General features: G+C 40.4%; 1 protein-coding gene across 17 annotated transcripts in view; it reads right to left on the bottom strand.

The window, feature by feature from the left end:
* The window catches only part of CASK (calcium/calmodulin dependent serine protein kinase), a 461,253-nt gene that overhangs the window by 76,305 nt on the left and 362,490 nt on the right, over nt 1-22,458 (bottom strand). For 4 of the 17 annotated variants that reach the window (XM_068269833.1, XM_068269836.1, XM_068269834.1 and 1 more), the window contains 5 exons: nt 22,122-22,190; nt 20,422-20,457; nt 17,142-17,210; nt 9,186-9,382; nt 1,279-1,394 (listed from right to left, as the gene is read on the bottom strand). In XM_068269833.1, coding sequence (XP_068125934.1) covers nt 1,279-1,394; nt 9,186-9,382; nt 17,142-17,210; nt 20,422-20,457; nt 22,122-22,190 — 487 coding nt within the window. The remainder of the gene's footprint in view (nt 1-1,278; nt 1,395-9,185; nt 9,383-17,141; nt 17,211-20,421; nt 20,458-22,121; nt 22,191-22,458) is intronic. The other 13 variants (XM_068269838.1, XM_068269840.1, XM_068269842.1 and 10 more) reach the window with 6 other exon arrangements.

Genomic DNA, 22,458 nt, shown 5'->3' with positions numbered 1-22,458 from the left:
AAACATTGCGGTGGCCTACTGTAGAATGGTTGGAAATGTGTAAGAACTACTGAAATGTGGAAAAGCAGGGGCCCGCTGTAGTATGGAATAAGGTTCCTTGCGGTTGAAAATAATGATTGTGCATGTGACGTCTTTTACTTACCTGGGGCTTCCTGCAGAATCCAGGCCCTGAAAGCTTATAGTTCTCTCGTCCACCCAGTCCTCATCCTTGATTTGCTGTGCGGCCCTGTAAACTGTGTACACTACTGCGCATGTGTTGGCTTGGCGGCGAGGCACTTTGATCACACTCCTGTAGAGCGTTATGTACAGGCACAGAATGCTCCCAGCCACAGGAGCTCAAACAAGTAGGTGTAGGCCAAGTAGGCCAACGCATGGGATGTAGTGCACGACTACTTAGTCACACACCTTACTGGGCCACAGCGGATAAATGATGAAGACCAGGAGGTCAGTGAGGAAACTACGAGATTGCGGAGGCCCCAGGTAAGTGAAAGTGTTTTATCTGGTATTATGGGAGGGCGCAATTTCAGTGCTTGCCATAGGTGCAGATAGTCTACGCAATGCTAGTAATATTGAGTTGATGCAAATTGTATCCAGCTTGGAACTAGACCAATCAAAATCATCAGCTTCTTCATTTGACTGGTCTGATTTCAAGCTGTATACAGTTGTATAAAATTAACATAAATTTGACATCAAAGCAAAATTATTAGCATCTCACAATCTCCACGGGAGCACGACCAAGGAGGACTGCAGGCAGGGTCATGCATGTACAGTAGTCCCTGAATGACTAAGTCTGTGTCTTTACTGGGGATAACTGCAGGAAATCGGATGGTTACCATGGGAGCCCGAAGACTACAGGAGGCTGTAGGAAGCCTCAGGCAAGTATATATCCTTTTATTGTCTTCATCAAAGGTACACTTTAAATAGCCTAACACTGCTCTTTTATAAAAATGTGTGAAAGAGAAACTGCGTAGTTGTTCAATGCACTCTCCTCTTCAATTTAAAAAGCAGCCCCTAAGCAGATTAACTTTTCTAGTCATTTACGTCGCCGCTAAGAATCTCCCTGACTTCTTATCCTGGTAAAACAGAGAAAAGTACCGGGAAATATTCACAAAAGGGACCAACAATGCAACAGAAAACAGGTGGTTTCTTACACTTCACTGCATTGAAAGAAACACAAAATAAAAACGCAAACTTTAAAGCTGTTCTGCTTTGTGCCATAGGTCGTTATCCAGCAGAACTTCCAGGTAAAGCAAAAAGAAAAACATCAACCCAACATACCTGCGTTGTGCTTTGCCAGGTATTTATCTTTGTACTGCTTCTTTTTCTTGCCAAACCAGGTACAGCTGGCTTGCTGCTCCTGCTTTGTTTTTTCCATTGCAATGCAAGCAACACGCCTAAAAACAAAAACAAAAAAAACTCTGATTATACAGCTACGAGTAAAGTAGCATTATGAGCAACAAAGACATTTTAACCTCCCCTTGTCAAAGAGTATAAAATGCTACAGTGACTGCACTGTTTGTATTGCCTGGTACACACCATGCAATTTCCTGTCAGCTAGATGGCTCAAATAAATTATTTCCAAAAGGTCCAATCTGATTCCCTGATCGTTTTTCTGATTACTTCTAAACAAAACCTGATTTCTGATTTTTTTTTATCTGACCTGTTGGAAACTATCTATTCGACTCATCTACCTGACGAGAAATTGCATTGTGTGTACCAGGCATTAGGCCGCTGTCTATTAAAGCAAACACTACAGAGTCAAGTCACAAGCTACTCATTGGCCCTATGAAGCCCATGTAATCTGTGGGCTAAATGCTTTGGCTCCTCCCACTGGCCATGCCTGAGTGGCTGTTTTGGAAGCAGGCCTTTTGCAACGTATATATGCTGAATCAAGTGTCACGTGGAGTGGCAGACAATCTACTTGGCCATTTGCAGTGCTATGGATGCCCACTGTAGAAGCAGCTGAGAGTGTTATGGTCTATGCTGGCAGATCACGCTCTGGCTGAAGAGCCTTATAGGCTGTCCGTGGAAGATTATACCTGGTTTGTACAGACCCATGTGATGGTGACTACAGGATGCTGCAAGTATATAGTTGCATTTAGTCCCACTTGAACATACAATAGAGTAACCAAGCAGCTCAGGGTGACCCAAACTACTAGGAATGTATAGGGGGATAAAAGGAACCAAAAAGTCCTCCTACTAAAAAAAGCAAAGCTTGGTGTAATTGCCTTCTTAAAACAGAAGGAAATTTGCAATAATTCAGTTATAAATGAACATTTGTGGTTACCCACAATGCACACCTACTAAATATGCAAATTATCCCTTTTCGCCCTTGTTAAGCCAAGCAAGCATCCAGAACCGCTGGTTTATAGCAAGCCTATAGCTTTAAGTTTTACAGAGCCATATCAAACCCACATGTAAACAGCCTGTTTCAGACTTTTGGTCCTCATCAGTACATGGCAGGGATTGATAAGGCTGTATGAAATAGGGCTTGGACGAGTACAACAGAGTAACCAAGCAGCTCAGGGTGACCCAAACTACTAGGAATGTATAGGGGGATAAAACTGCTTGACTTTGAACTGCCATCTGGCTACATAGCACCACAGCAAACTAATTGCTTAGCCATCTACTGCCTATCCCTGCAAACACAGTGTGACAAGTTTCACAAACCTATTTATCCACGTGTGGACTAATCTCTTGGCCCTATTCGAATACTGAAGCCTTGTGGATAATTTATGCCCGTATTGTGTTAGTTTAGGAAGCTATCCCAGGCATGGCAGGCTGGTGGTTGAGCATCTGCAGAGTGGGATTGAAAATGTGTGGTGGACCAGCAACATTTTAGTTTTTAGTATTGGTGGTTAACCTTGTGTATTTATAATAGAATAAAGATTCAGTTTTCATACACTCTACTGTATTTTAACCGTTTATCTCCCTCATTCTTCCTGTTTCCCCTTTTCTCTCTATGTTTAAAGAGACTCTGTAACAAAATATTCAGCCTTATTTCTTCTATCCTATAAGTTCCTATACCTGTTCTAATGTGGTCTGTCTTACTGCAGCCTTTCCTAGTTGCACAGTGGCTGTATTATCTCTGTTATATAATCTAATCTTCTTTCCTCTGATGGCTTTGTCGGGCTCAGGCACTCAGGCAGGAATGTGCTGTTCTGCTTGTGATAGGATAGAAGCTATACACACCCTCTCCAGGCTCTGTGTGAGTCACAGACTGAGCTCCTCTCAGCCTATTACACTCTGGTTAGAAGCCATGTCTTGTTTGTAAACCCTGCCTAAAACTGGCAATTACAAGCCAGGATCGCAGCAGGGAGTGGCAGAAACAGCACAGAGGGGCCCAGGAGAACATAATGAATAGAATGGTATGCTTTTTATTGTAAGAATTTTAGAGTACAGATTCTTGGTACATTGAGGTACAGTGAGGAAGGAATTTTTCAAAAAGGGAACATTTTCATTTGCTGCAAAATCTGAAATTTTTCGAGCACCCCCATAGGAATTTCAGTTACAGAAGTAAATGGCACCTGGTATAATTTCCTTCTACAACTGAAATTCTTATGGGCGCCCACATTTCTTGTTTCTGTCTGGACAGCTCCCCCCCCCCCCAAAGTAAAATTATCCAGTGGCCTCAACAGAAAATGGGAGTAAAGGATCTGGGTGTTCCAACACCCTTAACCTATTTTGGGTCCTGGACGTAGAAACTACGTCCAGGAACCATGCGCGCTACAATGGCCGATCGCGCGCGTGCACGCGCGCTCCCGCCCTGCGGTTCGTTAGCCAGGCAATCAGTGAATCAGGCTATGGTGCCCAATCACTGATTCCTCTCCCCCGCTGAAAAAGCGACAGCTTCTCTCGGAAGCTTCGCTTTTTCTGTCTGTTCCCTCCCCGATGCGTCACTCTAAGCGTGTTACGCTTAAAGTGACGTCATGTAAACAAACTCATGGCCGCCATCTTGTGGCCAAAAAGTAAAACTACAACAAAAAGTAAAAAAAATTTAAATCAACACACAATAACATTAAAAAACTATGGTTTACATCCCACCCTCCCAAAAATACCCAAATAAATTGTTTAATATAAAAAAAAAAACCCATTACAATAACAAAAACTAAAACATGTAAATATTTACCTAAGGGTCTAAACTTTTTAAATATCAATGTAAAGATGAAATATTTCTATATTTTTTTTATTTTAAACTTGGAAATAGTGATCGATGCAAAACGGAAAATATGCACCTTTATTTCCAAATAAAATATCGCCATACATTGTGATAGGGACATAATTTTAACGGTGTAATAACCGGGACATATGGGCAAATACAATACGTGAGTTTAAATTATGGAGGCATGTATTATTTTAAAACTATAATGGCTGAAAACTGAGAAATAATGATTTTTTTCCGTTTTTTTTATTCTTCCTGTTAAAATGCATTTACAGTAAAGTGGCTCTTAGCAAAATGTACCCCCCAAAGAAAGCTTAATTGGTGGCAGAAAAAACAAGATATAGATCAGTTCATTGTGATAATTAAGTAGTGATAAAGTTATAGGCTAATCAATGGGAGGTGAACATTGCTCAAGTGAAAACGACGGAACGTGAATGGGTTAAAGTACTTCTGGTAATCTTAGTGTGTGCTTACCCACCACCTCGCTTATTTGTCCTAATACTCACAAAATATGCTGCAATAGCCATTGCAGCGTTGGATAACACTACTGCATAGGGGGCCTGGGTGGACCAGAATGTGTTCATTACCATTTTAATTTTTCTGTGTTCCTCTACCCTTTGACTTTATATCTTTATGTTCAAGTTGTGATGTGCTGAACACTGCATGAAAGTGTATGTTGCCAAGTTCACTTATATCCACAGGGCAAGGGAAGGGGTCACCACTCAAGCGTGTCTAGGTTTGGGGGCCTAATCAAAATTTTTATCAGATTTCTAGCTATGCCACCGCTGTGCTCACAAATCTGTGTTCATGCTCAACTAATTTTCTTTTTTTCCTTCCCATTCTTAGCTTGCATTTCTCCTACATCCAAAAGTTTCATATCTGCTCACCCTCCCCACAGCATATGTGGCAAGGGGTTGTATGCACAAAATTAAGTTGAACTTTACATGATTACATAATTAGCACAATAACCACTATACACGCAGCCTGCATATTGCTTGTATACCGTGCATTACTGGGTGACTAGTCAGCTGGTAATGGAAGTTATACAAGCAACGTATAGATTATGTAGAACACAAGTTAAGCCATTTAGGCAATACCAGTTATGTGTATTAAGATTGCACAGCGCAGATTTACTCTTCTTAGCAAATGATGCATCTCTCCACTTCTCCACCTGTATGCACTCAATGTGCGAACAAAGCAAACAGGGATGCTTTCAGTGGATTATACAAGTTATTTTTATTACTGGATAAAGGCAATACGAGGTGGGCACTTACTTCTAGAGGGTCCTAATCCACTTAGGACCCTCCCTGGCTGATTGCGCTTCCCACTCAATGTGGTACTCAAGCCCCTCAACTCAATCCTGTTTCCATGTTGCCCACTCCTGTCCCGACTAGTTTCGGCAATTGCCGTCTTCAGGGGATTATCCCCTGAAGAAGGCAATTGCCGAAAACTAGTCGGGAAAAAATACCAGTTATGTGGTTTGCATTAACATCCAGTAAGCTTTACATGGACAATCTGCAATCCAATTTTCGGAATGCTTGTATGCTGCAGACCGCAAGGTCAGTACTATAGTACTATTATAATAAAGGGGACGCATTCACACTGAATGTGTTCCAATTTTACCAATCCCTGCCCTTGCTGCATTTTTTCTTCTGTTTGCAACCAAGGCCGATAAAAAACAACAAACACCGATTTTTGGTGTGAAACTGCAGTTAGCTCTACGGACAAACATAAAAGGATGTCCTCCTGCAAATATGTACTAAAAGGCTTTGCAGAAGCTCTATTAGGGCTTGTAGAGGTGAGCAGTTAAAAGTAGTTTTTCTGCTGCTCCTCAAGCATTGCCATCAATCACCCAGTGACAATGTATGAATTTAGAAACATGGTTCAGTAAAGATTACAGCAGCTAGCTATTGGTCAAATGTCACACAGCAGTCCTTTCCAAATGACCCATGCATTTACCACCCATGTAAATGAGCACTGGGGCCCATATGCAATTCTGTTTTTCACCTGAGTTTTCTCCAAGGTGATATTTTTACAACTTCTCATAAAATGCCTTTTAAGCTATCAGCAAGCAAGAAAATACTCAATATGAATGTGATAGTACTATTTCACCAACATTTGGGTACTTTTTAAATTGTAAAATGCTGAAAAGTTAGTTTAAAGAGAAGATGAAAAATTATCTCCTAGGAGATAACTCAAGGTGAAAAAGTGAATTGCATATGACCCTTAGTGCAGTAACTTTGCCCCTATATCAATGCAGTTCTTGAAACAATGACCAGTTGGAGGATGTATCAGATTTACAATTCACTTGGTGACTAAAGGTGTGTGTACACACATAAAAAGATCACCCGCAGGAATCGGGATTAGATCCATCTGGTGACAGTTCAGGACAGAGCTATGGAGGAGGGAAGAGGGATAATGGCATGGAGCATCATGGATGATGGCACTTCCAGTGGGAGGGGTAAGGTGGAGGAACAATGTGCCCGGCTGAGTCAATACGGCACTCCAGATGGCTTGGCGATTCATTAGGGAAGCTGCACACAAGCTAGATTGAACCATCAAGCGTGTGTACGAGGCTTTAGAGTTGTACATTCAAGAGACAATCACCAATGAATCAATAGATGCATTGCTCTGTTTATTGAAAGGTACAAATCAGGGCCAAGAAGGAGAAGAAAGGGCATTGATACATCAGTCTGTGCATCAAACTTTAGCATATGATGAAAACAATTTCTAATAAACTGCTCAAAAAAAATTACAAGAACACTTTAATCAGAAGCGATGGCAATCACAAAATTGAGACTAGGAGCCAATATAGTGGTATGTTAAGTACATTTGGAGAGGTGAATAATAAGTGTACTCACAAAGGTAAGTTGCATGCACCTGCAACCACTGAATAGGTCTTGCTGGGTAATGCTGGGCATACACGAGTCGACCCGGCGGCTCGATTAGCTGCCGGATTGACTCCCGCCGTGTCCCGCGCGGGCAGCCGGATCAATTCCCGCTCGTCCTCGCGGGCGCTTCTCATCTTCCGCTCGATTCCCCGCTATTGTCCGCCCGTGGGGATCAAGCGGGGTATCAATCCGGCGGGTCATCGGACCTGTCGGAAATTGTCAATCGAGCCATCAGTGGCTTGACTGATAAGGGCGCATCGGCCTGTGTATGCCCAGCATAATACCCACACCCCTGCTCGGGATAGGATAGTAAGGACTTCATGTCCTGGTCAGTCACATCCCATCAATAGTTTCCTTTTGTGCTAATAAATATTTTTTTTCAAAACACCATTGGCTGTTCAAGAGGTAAGACAACCTCTGCCCCTCTTTTTTCAACTTTTTTTTTTTTTTAAGCATTTTATAACTCTTGGGCGCATCCATCCATCAGTTAAATTTTTAATCAGAGCATGGAGTGTATCAATCAGTTTCAGCTGCTTTAGTGTTAATAAATAGGTGCACTAGAGGGGAAACAGTGAGACAACTAAATGAGTCGACAGGTGTAGGCCATTTCCATTTATCACTACTTTTACATTTGGAAAGGTTCAGTATCACTTCAGTAGCATGAGGCAATACCTGGACCATACAGGGAAGTCTAAATCCTCTAGGATGGCACATTAATAACTTCCATTGCCAGAAGGTTTGCTGTGTCTTCCAGTACAGTCTCAGGAGGCAGGCAGTTAACAGGCCACGGCCATACACGGTCCTTAACCCAACAGCAGGACTGTTACCTGCTTCTTTGGGCAGGGAGGAACAGAGCCCTTGAGCAGGCCACTGGTGTGAATGTCTCAATCAAAAACAAACTTCATGAGGATGGATTGAGGTCCAGATGTCTTCTAGTGGACCTAGTGCTCACTGTCCGGCAAAGAGGAGCTCAATTGGCATTTGCCACTGGATGTCAGAATTTGCATACCTGCTACTGGCAGCCTGTGCTTTCACAGATGAAAGCAGGTTTGTCCTGGGCACGTCACAGATGTTTAAGGGCTTGGAAAATCTGTGGAGACTTGTCCCCTGTAACATCATACAGCATAATTGTTTTTGGGTGGTGGAGCAGTAATGGTCTGTGGAGGCACACAGAGCTCTAAAGGCTAGACAACTGCACACTGTCTCCCATTAGGTACTGTGATGAAAGCTTTGGACCCATTGTCAGACTGTAAACTGATGCAGGGGGTCATGGGTTTTTTTCTGGTGCAGGACAATGCTCGGTAATGCAGGTAATTCCTGAAGAATGATGAAATATTTCACTAGTGCAGGGGTTGGATTGTGACTATCAAGACACGTCTGCACTTCTAAAATGCCTACCTACAGTCAGAGTGGGTGAATTGACAGGGTTCAAAAGTTTTTTTTTTGGGGGGGGGGAAAGTAATTGTCCACAAAAAAGGCAGCCTTACTTGTAAAGTGTTCACGTCCACATTACATCAGACCTGAGCTCAGAACTTACTCTATGGTCTAAAATATACGCAACAGTATGAAAACTTTTAAAGAAAAACATTTGTTACAGCTGATACAAATCCTACAATAAATCTGCAGTGCTTGTACTTCATGCTTTCATGGAAGCAGATATATTGTTAACATCCTGTGCTTTCAAACGAGCTGATCTACCTTGGCAGAAAACAGAAAACCTGAAACAGGGGAGAGATCAAATTACAACTTTTGATTAGACACAGATGAGGGGAAATTAGACAGGCTAAACTCTAGAAATACATACAGGGTGCATTTCTTTAGATTTTCCTTCTGACCTGTGCAAGAGATCAGGTCCACTTTAAGCAGTAATGTCAGTATACAAACATTAAGACTTTTGTCAGGCTGGTGCTAAGTTGTGTACACACGCCAGATGAAAAACATGTTCGGCATTCTCCCATCCTGCAGAAATGTGACCGTTCATATGGGGATTATGGTAGTCTGTATGCCAATACATTTCTTTTATTTCAAATAACTATGGTTATTTTGAGTAAAAAGATTCTGCCCATTTTTTTAACATTGTAAAAAATAAATAAAAATAAAATACAATATTGAAATTGTTTTCAGTTACTTACCACTCCTGGAGCTCGGGAGATGGAATGAGACCAGCTGTACCATTCTTGGCATTTTCCAGTTTGCCTTGCCACCAGTTGTGATCATCTTTACTAATTATTTGGATAATGTCACCAACTCTAAACCTGATGCCTGCTTCTTTACAGGGTATGAGGTCATCCTTTGCAGGATCATATTCAAATTGTGCTCTTACGTAGATCTACAAAATAACACCTCTATTACTGTCATATAAAGCAAAACAGCCAGGAAATACAAAACAAAATCAGAGAAGAAACCTACAAGATGTAAAGATTAAACTATACAACATAAGAATATGCGTTTAATGTGGGTCCACAGGAAGTTGGAACTGCTGGGCAAAAGCATGCATGAAAGTGATCCCACTACTATTGTACTTTACCAAAATTTATTTTTGGGATATCCCAGGCCTCTCAAATATACTATACTTAAAGTGGATCCGAGGTGAACTTTTACTCATTGCATAATTGTGTTCCTTTCCTATTGTTTATAGGGCATTCCTCAAGCCAAATACTTTTTTGTTTTAATACTCTAATTTCCTATAAACTAAATAAACCATGCCCACAGGTTTTCAGAGAGCCTTGGCAGTGGTAATGGCTCATGGGAGCTCAGTCTGGGCAGGAGGAGGAGGAGGTGTTACTAGCCATTGATTTCAGAGGCAGAGGGGAGGAGGGGGGATTACGTTTTTTCACAGGCTTAGTGATCAAGATACAGATAAGCCTGCCTCTGTGTAATGTTTACAAACAACATGGCTGCTGTCATTGTATCACAGGAAGAAATAATCATTTTCTATTAAAGCTGTTTGCAGCTAGATTTGCTGTGTAAACTATCTAAACTTTAGATAAGATATATAGACAAGTTACTTGTTATAGTTAGTTTTTCATCTTGGATCCGCTTTAAAGCATTAGAATTGTTGGATGCCAAACAAATCTGAAGTAAACTTATGGCATAACATACGGAACCCACCACAACCACATTAGTGTAAATAGTTTTAAAAGCCCAAATCATGCTACAAGAAAGAAAGGGAGATTTCGGAGGGGTTTAGAGGTACGTACTATGGTGGACCATACCACTGTTAGCAGTACTGTGTACACATGAGTATTGGGAACAGTGATTGAAAGTACAGAGGTAGAAGGTAGGAATTGGATACAGAAGCATTAGTACATGAAACACTAACAATGGCTATATGTAATAAAGCAGCCTTTGCTATGGCACAAACGAGCACTCATTACAGCAGCAAGGTAGAGGGTAAAAAAGGTGTACAAGAATGGTTGAAGGTGCACTAGATAAACAGAGGAGAACAAGTGACAAAGACTACACTAGAAACCTCTTTAGAACTGGAAAGAAATTTAATTGAAAGGTGAATTGATGACTTATGAAGGGCCCTTCATGACAGTTTATATAATTCAATATGGTGAGTAATAAAGATTTAAAGTGAATCTTAAGTCTCCTAAAAAAAAAAAAAAAATGAGTTTTACTCACCTGGGGCTTCCCTCAGCCCCCTGCAGTCGACCGGTGCCCTCGCCGTGTCTCTACGATCCTCCCGTCCCCGCCGGCGACCACTTTAGGTTTCACCGTCAGGACCCGACAGGCATGGGAACGCGAGTGATTATTCGCGTTCCCAGCTACAATATCACCCCCTATGCTGCTATTGCTGCCAGGAGGAGGCCGCAATAGCAGCATAGGGGGCGATATTGTGGCTGGGAACGCGAATAATCACTCGCGTTCCCATGCCTCTCGGGTCCTGATGGCGAAATCGGAAGTGGTCGCCGGCGAGGATGGGAGGATCGCAGAGACACGGCGAGGGCACCGATCGGCTGCAGGGGGCTGAGGGAAGCCCCAGGTGAGTAAAACTCATTTTTTTTAGGAGACCTAAGTGCCTCTTAAACTAGTGCATATAAAAATCAGATAGACACTAGGTTAGATAGTAAAATTAGTATGAGGATGGTTGCTGAGCTGCGTGCCACTCTTTCTATAGTGACCGCTTATGAGCCAAAATAGGGGAGCAGTTTGATTAGTCCATAGGCGCAAACAAAATGGTGTCCTATTTCTAAAACATTTTTTGGTAGATATATCCAGCTTTTCAACAAAATTTAACAACTTGATCACTACACGCGGTGTTCTCCAAATGGGCCAGAGCAATGTTCACATTTCAGCACTCCTCCCATTCATTCACCAATAATTTTATCACTAATTATCACACCAAAATGATCTTTATCTTTTTTTTTTTTTGCCACCATTTCAGCTTTCTTTGGGTGGTACTTTTTGCTAAGAATTACATTATGTTTTATACATTTTAAATGGGAATAAGAAGAAAAAGATCAAAAAAAAAATTCTAAATTTTCAGCCATTATAGTACTGTGGATAAAACCCACACATTTTATTTGCTCATTTGTCCCGGCTATTACAAGGGTTAAATTAAGTCCCTAGTACAATACATGGTGACAATATTTTGTTGTTCATTTACACTATCACCAATTACAAGCCCTTATTTGCAAAATAACAGTAATAAATCCTCATGACATACATGTTAAAAAAAGACATTTAAAAAAAATGTAACTTTTTTTAATAAGTGTTTCATTTTGGTAACTATGGGAGAGGGGGAGGTAAGGAGTTAATGGAGGATTTGTTTATTTTTAATGTATATAGTGTCTTTATTTTTTGGCCACCCCCCCCCCCCGCCATCTGTGAAACCACTTGGCTAATGTATCCCAATGGGCTGGTGCACACCAGCGGTTTGCGGTTTTTAGCAAACCGCAAACGTGGCTCCAGTAGCATTTTTGCAGTTTGCAGATGCGTTTCTGCCTTAATGAGTATAGGAAAGTGGAAAACTGCTCTGAAATAAGCTAGATCAGAGCGGTTTTCCAAGCATTTTTGTTACAGAAGCTGTACAGTAACAGCTTTACTGTAACAATACATGAAATCTGCAAAAACTCGGTATACAGAGGTGCCAGAGTAGAGTAAAACGTTTTAAAAGCTGCTTAAAAGCAGAAGGGGATGTTAGGGTGGACTTACCTCCCTCTTACAAAAAAAGAAAACTCACTCGAGTAATAAGAATTGACAAATAATTTATTCAACTCAACAAATGCGATGCGGGCCCCGATGCAAGTTTTAACAATGGGCCCCCCCCCCCCCCAAGTACTCTATACATAGCAATTGATATGGCACACCAAAACCTGCTAATGGCAACTAGTGTCAGAGGTGCAAGAAGGGGGTGGGGAACAGTGTGTTAATGATTACCACTACTCAAAAAGTTTCTATAGAAGTGATTATTATGAGCACAGGACCAATAGAGAGCTAATACTGTATTTGAAGGAGGGTCCTTCGGGCCCCCTCTGGCCCAAGGGCCCCGATGTGGTTGCAACCTATGCCCCCCCACATTGCTACGCCCCTGTAAATCTACACCCCTGGAGCAAAGATGAAATTTCAAGGGGCGTAGATATACTGTTGACGCTCCCATAACTGGTTAAAAGCAATTTGTCACTTATTAATATTAATAAGAACTATAACAAAAAATGAAGTGAAGGAGCACCCATGCAAAAAAGGAAAAGGTGTGCTCAAGCCTATGGTCCCAGTACCAGAGACCAGTCTGTAAACAATCCAATGAGGCTGGCACCACAAATAAGTAAAAATAGCTCTTTATTTAAAAGTCACTAAAATGACATTATGTCAGATATAAAAGTAAAAAATAATGGCCATGCCGACAGCCTGCTGTTTCAAGCTTGATGCACTTTATTAAGCCATACGTAGCCATATGGCTTTATGGCTTGATAAAGGGTGTCAAGCTTGAAACAGCGGGCTGTCTCCATGGCCATTATTTTTTACTCTTACATCTGACATAATGCCATTTTAATGACATGTAAATAAAGAGCTATTTTTACTTATTTGTGGTGCCAGCCTCATCGGATTGTTTAAAAACGAATCACAAAATATGAACATAAACTGTTAAATGAAGAACAAAGCTTTGGGTTAATTAGTCTTGGTTCAAACTAGAACATGCAGTGCTGCATCTGTATTGTAAGGGTAGGTTGTACATGCACTGTTGTCCACAGCAGAATCTTTTGCCACTGTGGAGCAGATGTGTGCAATCCAGCTGATAAATGGCAATGCCTGTGTAAAAAAGTACCGGATATGTCTGTCCTTCAAAAATGGAAATATGAAACAGGCACATCAAAAACAGACAGGTATGAACCGACCCTAAAAATCATTCCCAGCTTTGCCTCATCCGTTTGTGTCCACTCCCCATTACATCATAGATGTAGGGCAGTAGACCTTATGTAAAATACAAAATAAACAGAGCTTTATGCAGGCTTCTGGCTTTAGTTTGTACTCAGTTTGCCAATGAACAATGTAGCTGGGATGAAAAACTGATCTCAAACTCAAAGCAAACAAAATGTCAAAATCCTGTGCACACCATCCCTTATTAAATAAATCCACTGTTTAAAGTTTACAGTGAGTACCCCCCCCCCCCCCCCCCCCCAAAGAAAAAAAAAAATCACAAAAAAAAAATCACACGAGTTTCAAGGCTGGGTTCATAATACGCCGCAATCGTGCTGTGGATGGTACAGTGGATTCTATGTATAATATGCTATGACTGTCATATTTTTGTTGGCATATCCATAAACAACATGTCTGAAAAAGTCACGCAGGACGGGATTTGCATTTTCATTGGTAATGACAAAACATGACTGAACGTATCCAATATTTAAAGGACCATTTGTAAAGTTTAAAATACATGTGTATCAGTTGTAGATTTGTCCCAGACTAAAATATTTTTTTTCTTATGTTCCAGTCACTTACAATATCCAGTAGAAATGTGACAGATCTGACCGATTTTGGACTAATCCATCTCACCAGGGATTCACAAATTCCTTTATGGCAGTAGCACAACTGAAACTGCCAGAATAGTGTCTAAAGGAGAACACTGGCTTTCCAGTACCAATGTAAAGGTCCTTTCCATTGAGCGCTTTTGAAAAGAATTAAAAAAAAAAACAAAAAAAAACTAGAGAATGCCAAATAAGCAGATGGGTAGTCCAAAAGTGACCACTACATATGAAAAAATACATTTAAAGCACATGAGATCTGCAGCATCTCCTGCATAAAACTCAGGCATGGGATTACCGCTCTGCGATCCGAATTTCCGTCCCAAGCCTGACTCGGGATTACCGCTAAGGAGGTTAATTCTGGGACAAATGTACAGCACATACACATGCATTTTAAATTCTACACATTTTTGTTACTATTGAACTTTAACATAGGATCTGTCAACATATTAGTTTGTGCACTGTTCAATTCTGGAAATAAGCAAGTTTCTGGCTCTAGTATGAACCTAGCCTATGTTCGGTTACCACTACACTGGAAAACGGACATTTTTATGCCTGTTTAACCGCAATGAAAATTTGTTTTATAAATAGGATCTGTTCACACTTACAATGGATCCGTTGCTGCAAGCAGAACACATTCTAGTATTGTTCGTGATTTTTCCCCAGAGAGCAGATCATTTTCCGATATGGCCTTTAGTGAAAACGCATCTGCCCCGGGCTCCACCCAGACCACAAACAGATTATCTGAGCGGACACTACACTGTTCCACTGGCTCTGGGAGTCTGGCTCAAGTGGGAACCTAGCATTACTGTAATTTGGGGAATTTTCCACTTGCTGTAACCAGAAGTTGTCACAGATAAGCTGTTCTAAGGTTGCAAATTTCATAAATCCGTTGTCTAAACTTTCCCCTTTACTACCGCTTGCTGTTAACATAGTAAAGGAAATCTACACAAAACTATAATTCACTAGTTTTACAATCCATTCGACAACATGATAATCTTAAGGAAATTACATATGACTATGAATGTAGTAGAAAAGCATAGATTGATCAGCAGATCAATCATTTAAATGAATGATTTATAATACAATTTATAATAAAATCAACGGAACATTTTAAAGGACATTATAATAAAAGGCGTATGGTTAATCTAACCTTCACTTTCAATTAATTGTAAACTATCAATATTTGTCATTGTCCGATACTGATAAATCATTCTATGAACATTTCTGAGCACAGCCAGCATTAAGCTGATCATACACTTCATTAATCTCCACTGAAGCGGTCAGAGATCTAATAATCACAGGAAGCCGAAATGATAAACTTTCAATAGATTTTAAACTGTTTATCAATTGAAAGTGTAACTAGGTGCGGTGGTAAACTTTTGTCAAGCTGTTTAGGGGAAGCAAAGGAGCTCACAGTCTAAGGTAACTACCATCAACTGGTATTAGCCACCTTTGGAGCATGTGTAAATGCACCTTGAATGCTAGTGCAAGTTGATTGCAGTTGCTAGTGTACATGGAACTTTATATTGAGTTTTGGTTCAGTTGCCCTCTCTTGTAAAGCTAGGACACTCAAGTTAAAATAATCGGAAGTCAAAGATACACGTACAGCTCTTAGAGTGGTTATCCATCCACAACTTTTTATTTTGTAGAAATAAAGTAGGGAAACGTCAGCTCATCTGTCACGTTTTATTTATTAATCAATAATGTGTCCTATCTGAGAATATTGTAAACTTCATGTTAATGATGACCCTGTCACATATACTGAAAATGAGAATACGCTTCTCCACACGGTCACTGACAGCAAACCTTATAGATTTATATAATTTTTTTTTTATTATTATTTTTGTCTATAGCTCGTTGGGAAGCTTTTTTCTCAACTACTCTCTCTGTACTCGGCAACCAAGAACCTGGCAACTATTAAAACAGGTTTTTAAAGGGAACCCACAATGAGAGGTATATGGAGGATATAATTCCTTTTAAACAATACCAGTTCCTGGCTGCCCTGCTAATCATTCTGGCACCAGTAGTGTCTGAATCACATACTTGAAACAAGCTGGTTTTGTTTAAAATTAAACATGACATCCTCTATTATGCTTCGCTCTTCAGGCTCCCCTTTAACTCTTACATCTATCTGAAAAATATTTTGACTGATGCTCCATTTTAACGCAAAATTGGTGCAAGAACGACTCCCACTGTGTCGTGGATTTGGCATACACCTATTAAAGGATACTAGAGGCAAAAATAAACGAATGAAATAAACGATTGTATCTATCTTCCTTCTCTTAAAAATGACTTAAGATATTCCACAGTTGTATTTTATGTTTAAATCTACTTTTAAAGTTTTAACTGTTTTATTGTTTTTGCTCAGTGACACATTCATTGAAGTATGCCAGAGCTGAAATCTATGAACCATTGACCCTTTTTATCTGTTTCCTGCTCTCAGAAGCCATTTTCTGCTAGGAAAGTGTTTTATAGTTGGAATTCCTTATCAGTGAGGGTCACAATGTAGTCACTTCCTGTCTGAGTCAGGACTGAGTCAGCCACTTACATACCTGATATTTAACTCTTTCAGGCAGAGAAAGAAAAAAAGGAACAGCACAGTTATTAGTGTGCTAGGCACTGTACATATAGATGTCTATCTCATCCTGTCACATCGGGTATCCTTTAATCTAACATACACGGAGGGGGAGAACCAAAAGCTTTAAAGATATATTAGATGGTGTGAAAATAGTAATAGACACCAGTCTGGACAATTAAGGTTTTGGTATCTGGATGGGAAATCTTGTCTATAATAATATCCTTGGAACTTATAAGGTTTCTTTGGCTTGTGTTATTCTCTGCTATGGTTTCTTTTATCAAAAATTACAAAAGAACACAGTTATAAAACACCACAAATATAACCTAAAATGCCTTAAGTAGGGTCACACGAACAAAAATTTACCTGTGTGAAAACACACAAGTACATTTAGTTTGGTGTAATTTTATGTGTTTTGTGATTTTAATGTGAATGGTGAATCTTATGATTTTTGCTTTAATAACACCCCAAAATATTAACTTTGACTACTCTTAACACTAACCATAACTCTATGGTTCTTGTGTGTAACTAGTCACACTAACCTGAAATCTAATGCTGGAAACACCCTGATGTTTAAAAGATTGATTCTCAAAACAATCCCATCTGCTTTGCTAAAAAAACAAAAACAAAAACACAACAGTGAAACAACTGAAAATGGCACCGACAAGTTCTGACCATAATGACAATCAAAATTAGCAGGAAAAAGCAATTAAAACAAAATTTTTCAAATCACATCATCTGCCAGCCTGGTCCATAGGCTGTACCAGAGACACACTGCTGCAGCTCTTAGTGCCATGTTACTCACAAACTCCATTTACCTTAAACGGAGGAGAGCTGTGGCTGTTACAACCACTACATCACTCTTCAGTGTAGGCCTATGGAGGGGGAGAGACTATGGGGTAATCGGCTATTTAGCCTACCTCTAGGAGAGAGAGAGAGAGAGAGAGAGAGAGAGAGAGAGAGAGAGGAAGAGAGAGGAAGAGAGAGAGAGAGAGAGAGGAAGAGAGAGAGAGAGAGGAAGAGAGAGAGAGAGAGAGGAAGAGAGAGAGAGAGAGGAAGAGAGAGAGAGAGGAAGAGAGAGAGAGAGGAAGAGAGAGAGAGAGGAAGAGAGAGAGAGAGGAAGAGAGAGAGAGAGGAAGAGAGAGAGAGAGAGTATGTGTGTCTAGACAATTATGCAGACAGTTGGAAGCCTGTTGGAGTGAAACAGCATCTTTTGTCAGATGAGGGACTTGGAAGAGAGGAAACGTAAAACAGAATTCCGGAACAGGATATTATCATCCTTTAGCCAGATACCACCAACATATTATGAAGCTCTGTGCAAAAATATGACACGGGTGAGAAAAAAAAAACACAAGACATTTGATTTACTGTTAATGTGCATAAAACGTGCATCAAGTCAGAAATACTTTTACCTCACTGCCCACCCTAATAAGGTACCCAGTTAATACCTTTTAACGCCCAAAAGTATGGGCATTGCACTTTTCAACTCTGTGCAACCAGTTCGTTTTTTTTTTTTTTTTTAACAGATTATTCATTTCGATCTAATACAATAATGACCTGCAGAAAATTCATTTTCAAGTTGGAAAATCACTTGCCTTCAATAATGGTTTTCATATCTAGAATGATGTACTGGCTATTCAGTTTATCAAATCTTAGAACATGGTAGTATGGATAGCCATATTCTGTCACATGCTTTCACTTACTGTTAAATGCCTGTTGTAATGGGATGGATCTCATTAAAAAAATATTCCAGGTAGCTCTCTTGCCTGCTAGCTACAGTTATTTCCTGAACGTCATCTAGCAAGCAAGGACTTAGGTACACACTCAGTAGATACAAGTCACCCAAAGCAATCTTTCCCTTAACCAGTTACAGATGAGCTCATTCTTTCCGATAGAGTGTGTTGCCCACAAAGCCTTGCTAGCTGCAGGGTCTGAGTAACCCACCGCTCTACTCATCACAACCTTGGTCTCATTTGCTCTAAGTACTCCACACTTGCTTACCTGGACATCTCACATTTTCCCCTCTCTGACCATGACCTAGTCGCATTCTCACTCTCTGCATCCTGCCATACTCACCTGCCCCAGGTTGTTGGCAAAGAGATCTCTGCAAGCTCACTATGACCTCATCTTAACCAAAACCAACCATAACTTTTCCATCCTCCTCGACCTCTCTTTTGCCTTCAACACTGTTGACCATCGCCTACTCCTCCAACTTCTGCATTCTATTCGTATCCATGACTACGCTCTGGCTTGGCTCTCCTCATTTTTCTGATCGTTCCTTTCAGACCTCCCTTACCACATCCTCTTTCCTGCACACCACCCTATCTCTTGAAGTTCGCCATGCCTCTGTCTTCGGCCCCCTACACCTCCTCCCTTGGCAGTCTTTTCTCCTTATTTGGTCTAAATTATAACCACCCTGCTGAGGACACCCAAATCCACTTTCACACCCTTGATCTCCCCCCCCCTACTCTGCATAAAATCTCCACTTGCTTGGCTGTCTTCTCCTCCTGGAAGTTCAACAGATTCTAGAAACTCAATCTGGAAAAAAACAACTTCTGAACCTTCTCACTTCGCTCATCCAATACTCTCCCTAATGTCTCCATTACCATCAATAACCACGTTAATTCATCCTATCTAACAAGCCCGATGCCACCCTCGACTCGGTACTTTCCATTACCACCCCACCCCCCATTAAAAACATCTCCGGTTCATGCCATTTCCATATCTGGAATGTTGTTACAATTCGCCCATAACTATCCACCTGACACCAAACGCCTCCTCTACATGCTTGTCATCTCTTGTCTGGACTCATGCAACATGCTTCTTTCTGGACTTCCAGAGACCAGACTCCGACCCTTGCAATCTGTCATGATGCGGCTGTCAGGCTTATCTACTCCTCCCAATGCTCATCAGCTGCCTCATTCTGCAAGCCCCTTCTTTGGGCACCAGTCCCCCTTTAGAATTGAATTCAAACTCCTCTGCCTGGTTTATAAGTTGATACACCATACCTGCCTCTTGAACATCTCAGATCTCACTCAGAAATATTCCCCAAATTGCACCCTTAGCTTCTCCATCACGCTACATATGTCCATCCCACATTTCAACATATCACATGTGAGGGACCAGTACTTCTCCAGAGGACCACCTACTCTCTGGAACTTTCTTCCACCATTAGGTTTGCCCCACCTTCAACTCATTCAAGCAGACCTTAACAACCCGTGTGTTCACCCTTGCCTACCCATCTTCATAGTACTCAAACCCACCCCTGGACTTACACGCCATCCATTCCACCCATTGTGTCACCTCTCCCCCCAAACGCCTGTAAGCCTGTATGGCAGGGCCCTCCTCTCATGTTTAGTGCTCCACCACCTAATGGACATAGCGACTGCTTTATATATTGACCCCTTGTTGTCTTGTGATATATGACTGGTCTATGTTGTAATGTCGCCCATATTTGTTGTACAGCACTGCATAATATGTTGGCGCTATATAAAGTGATAATATAAAGGAGGAAGAGGGGATAATGTGCAAGAAGTGGTCTATTACTACATCAGAAGAGGATTTTTAAACTTGCAGATAGGTACATGGGTGGCAGCCAAAGTCAGAGGACATGTGCACTAGGTTTTCACCCATAATAATCAGGACCAATCATTTTGGTCAGTCTAATGGTTGTACGTAGCTTTAGTTGCTCCCTGTTCATTGTGTGCTTGTGCAAATGAGACATGACGAAAAGGATATCGGGATAAGTTATTATGAAAACATGGAGGATGGGATTTGTTAAAAGACTAACAGCAACATATTATAAAAAGAAATGCTATTCACCTGTCGTCCTTTAGTTTGGATAGTTGATGGTATGTCCTGCAGAATAAAGTCAACCCAGAAGAAGACATTTCATCTTACTAATTAGTATTTTTTTTTCTTTTCATAAAATCACAAGTAAGTGTAACTGACAAACAAGATGTTTAGCATAAGCTTAAGAAAGCAGAGCAGGTTTAAAGCACAAAAATGATGCATAATATAATGAAAGTATAGTTAAGTACTGTCATCTTCAACACAAATGCATTAGCAAAATATAGCAAGTGTAGACACTACACATACACACATCTTGGGAGTGCAAGCATGTAAGCAGGCTAGACCAAAAACTGTCAGTGGTCTCTTCAACGTTAATATTATATTGTGACAACTACAACACTAATATTAATGAAAGCAAAAACTCATAGGATTAAAAAAAATGCTTAACAAGGTTATTACTACACAGTCTATGCAGAACAAATTTAAAGTGATTTGCTGTGTACACAAGATAAAGAAAAAATAATACTTATAACAATTACACAACCTTTATAATGAGCACAGTCTAAGCAGTACATGATTTTATAGTGAAAGGTTATATATGCAAGAAAAAAAATCATATTTCAGGCTCTGGCCTTAAAATGAAGGCCTCAGACATACTGCTGAGAATACATAATTAAATATGTGGGCATTTTAAGGCAATAAATAGCAGTATTAGCTGTGCTCGCGTCTTACATTTTTCATGGGAATAGTTTATAGCAAAAGATAAAATAAAATCAAAGCACATTTACGGGGAACCATGCATTGTCAATATATATATAGTTTATGAAGAAGCGGTGTGTGCAGAAGCAGCTTTAAGGACATCATACAGCAAGCAATTTGTGTTAAAGATGTTTCAGAGAAAGATCTGAGACTGCAGCTACTGCATTTTTTTCTTTTAAATAAACTGCAGTTGCACAGAGGGGAGTAAAGAGAGCTTAACGTTACAAGCCAAACTTATGCAGAATATGTGCAAATAACACAGTAGCAGAGGGCACACCAATTCTTTAACTCAGATAGCGGAAACTAAATTCTGATTCCAGACAGCTTTCTGAATATTTACAGGGATCCATCACCTGCACATAGTGGAAGCAGCCTTTTTTGTGGGCCCAATTAATAAAAAACATAATCACTGCCGCACAAGGAAGGAAGGAAGCAAGCTGTGGCATCAAAAGGATCTTTTCAAACAGTAAACATAGCTGAAGAAAACATGCCTGAGTTCTCTACACAGGAAAGGATTTGGAGCATAAAAAGGTGGTTGCAATAACTTTGTGGAGCCTATTTAACAGGTATTGTTGCTTTAAAAACATTGAGAACCCTGCCAGGCTCAGTTTAAATAGCCTGCAATATCCTAGTAGCACTGTTGCTTTCTCCTGTGCAGATGTACTATGGAATACAACAGTAGAATTGACATCTGTTATTACTGCTAATGAAATGCTGCTGGACTTGTCTGCATCACAGATGCTCATGAAATATTTCCAATATGTCTTTAGCTCACAGGGAAATGGCTGCCTCCAATGACTGAGTGGTCCTAGACAATTCACAAGATTACAGAAAACAATCCTCAAAAATGCTTCACCCATGTTAAAATGGCAGTGCATATCCATGAATGAAAAAACAAATATACTGATACAAAACTGGAAAAAAAAATTCCCTTCACCCTTTTTGTGTGTATATGCAATTGCTGATCTTACCGAAATAGAATTGTTAATGCTGCTATGACCATTAGCTGGGGACTGTCTGGATGTAGAGGGGGAATCTCTCTGAAATAAGACATAAGTTTTATTAACACATTTGACTGTGATGCAATAATGCAATTACCATGGCATTAACAATATGTAGAATCTTGACAGTAAGCCTGCCTTCTGGTTGTATTTCAAACCTTCTTATTCACATTTGTTTTTGGTGCACTGTTAAAATTAAAATCTGTATTAATTGCAGTTCCCTTAATCTCCACTAAGAGGAGCTCATGGCCCAGACAGCAGCACATAATACATGGTCCATTTGCCACTCAGCAGTTTAGCAGAAAAT

The sequence above is a fragment of the Hyperolius riggenbachi genome, chromosome 2, assembly GCF_040937935.1.
Source record: "Hyperolius riggenbachi isolate aHypRig1 chromosome 2, aHypRig1.pri, whole genome shotgun sequence".
Taxonomy (NCBI): Eukaryota; Metazoa; Chordata; class Amphibia; order Anura; family Hyperoliidae; genus Hyperolius; species Hyperolius riggenbachi.
This window is presented reverse-complemented; position numbering and strand designations above follow the sequence as displayed.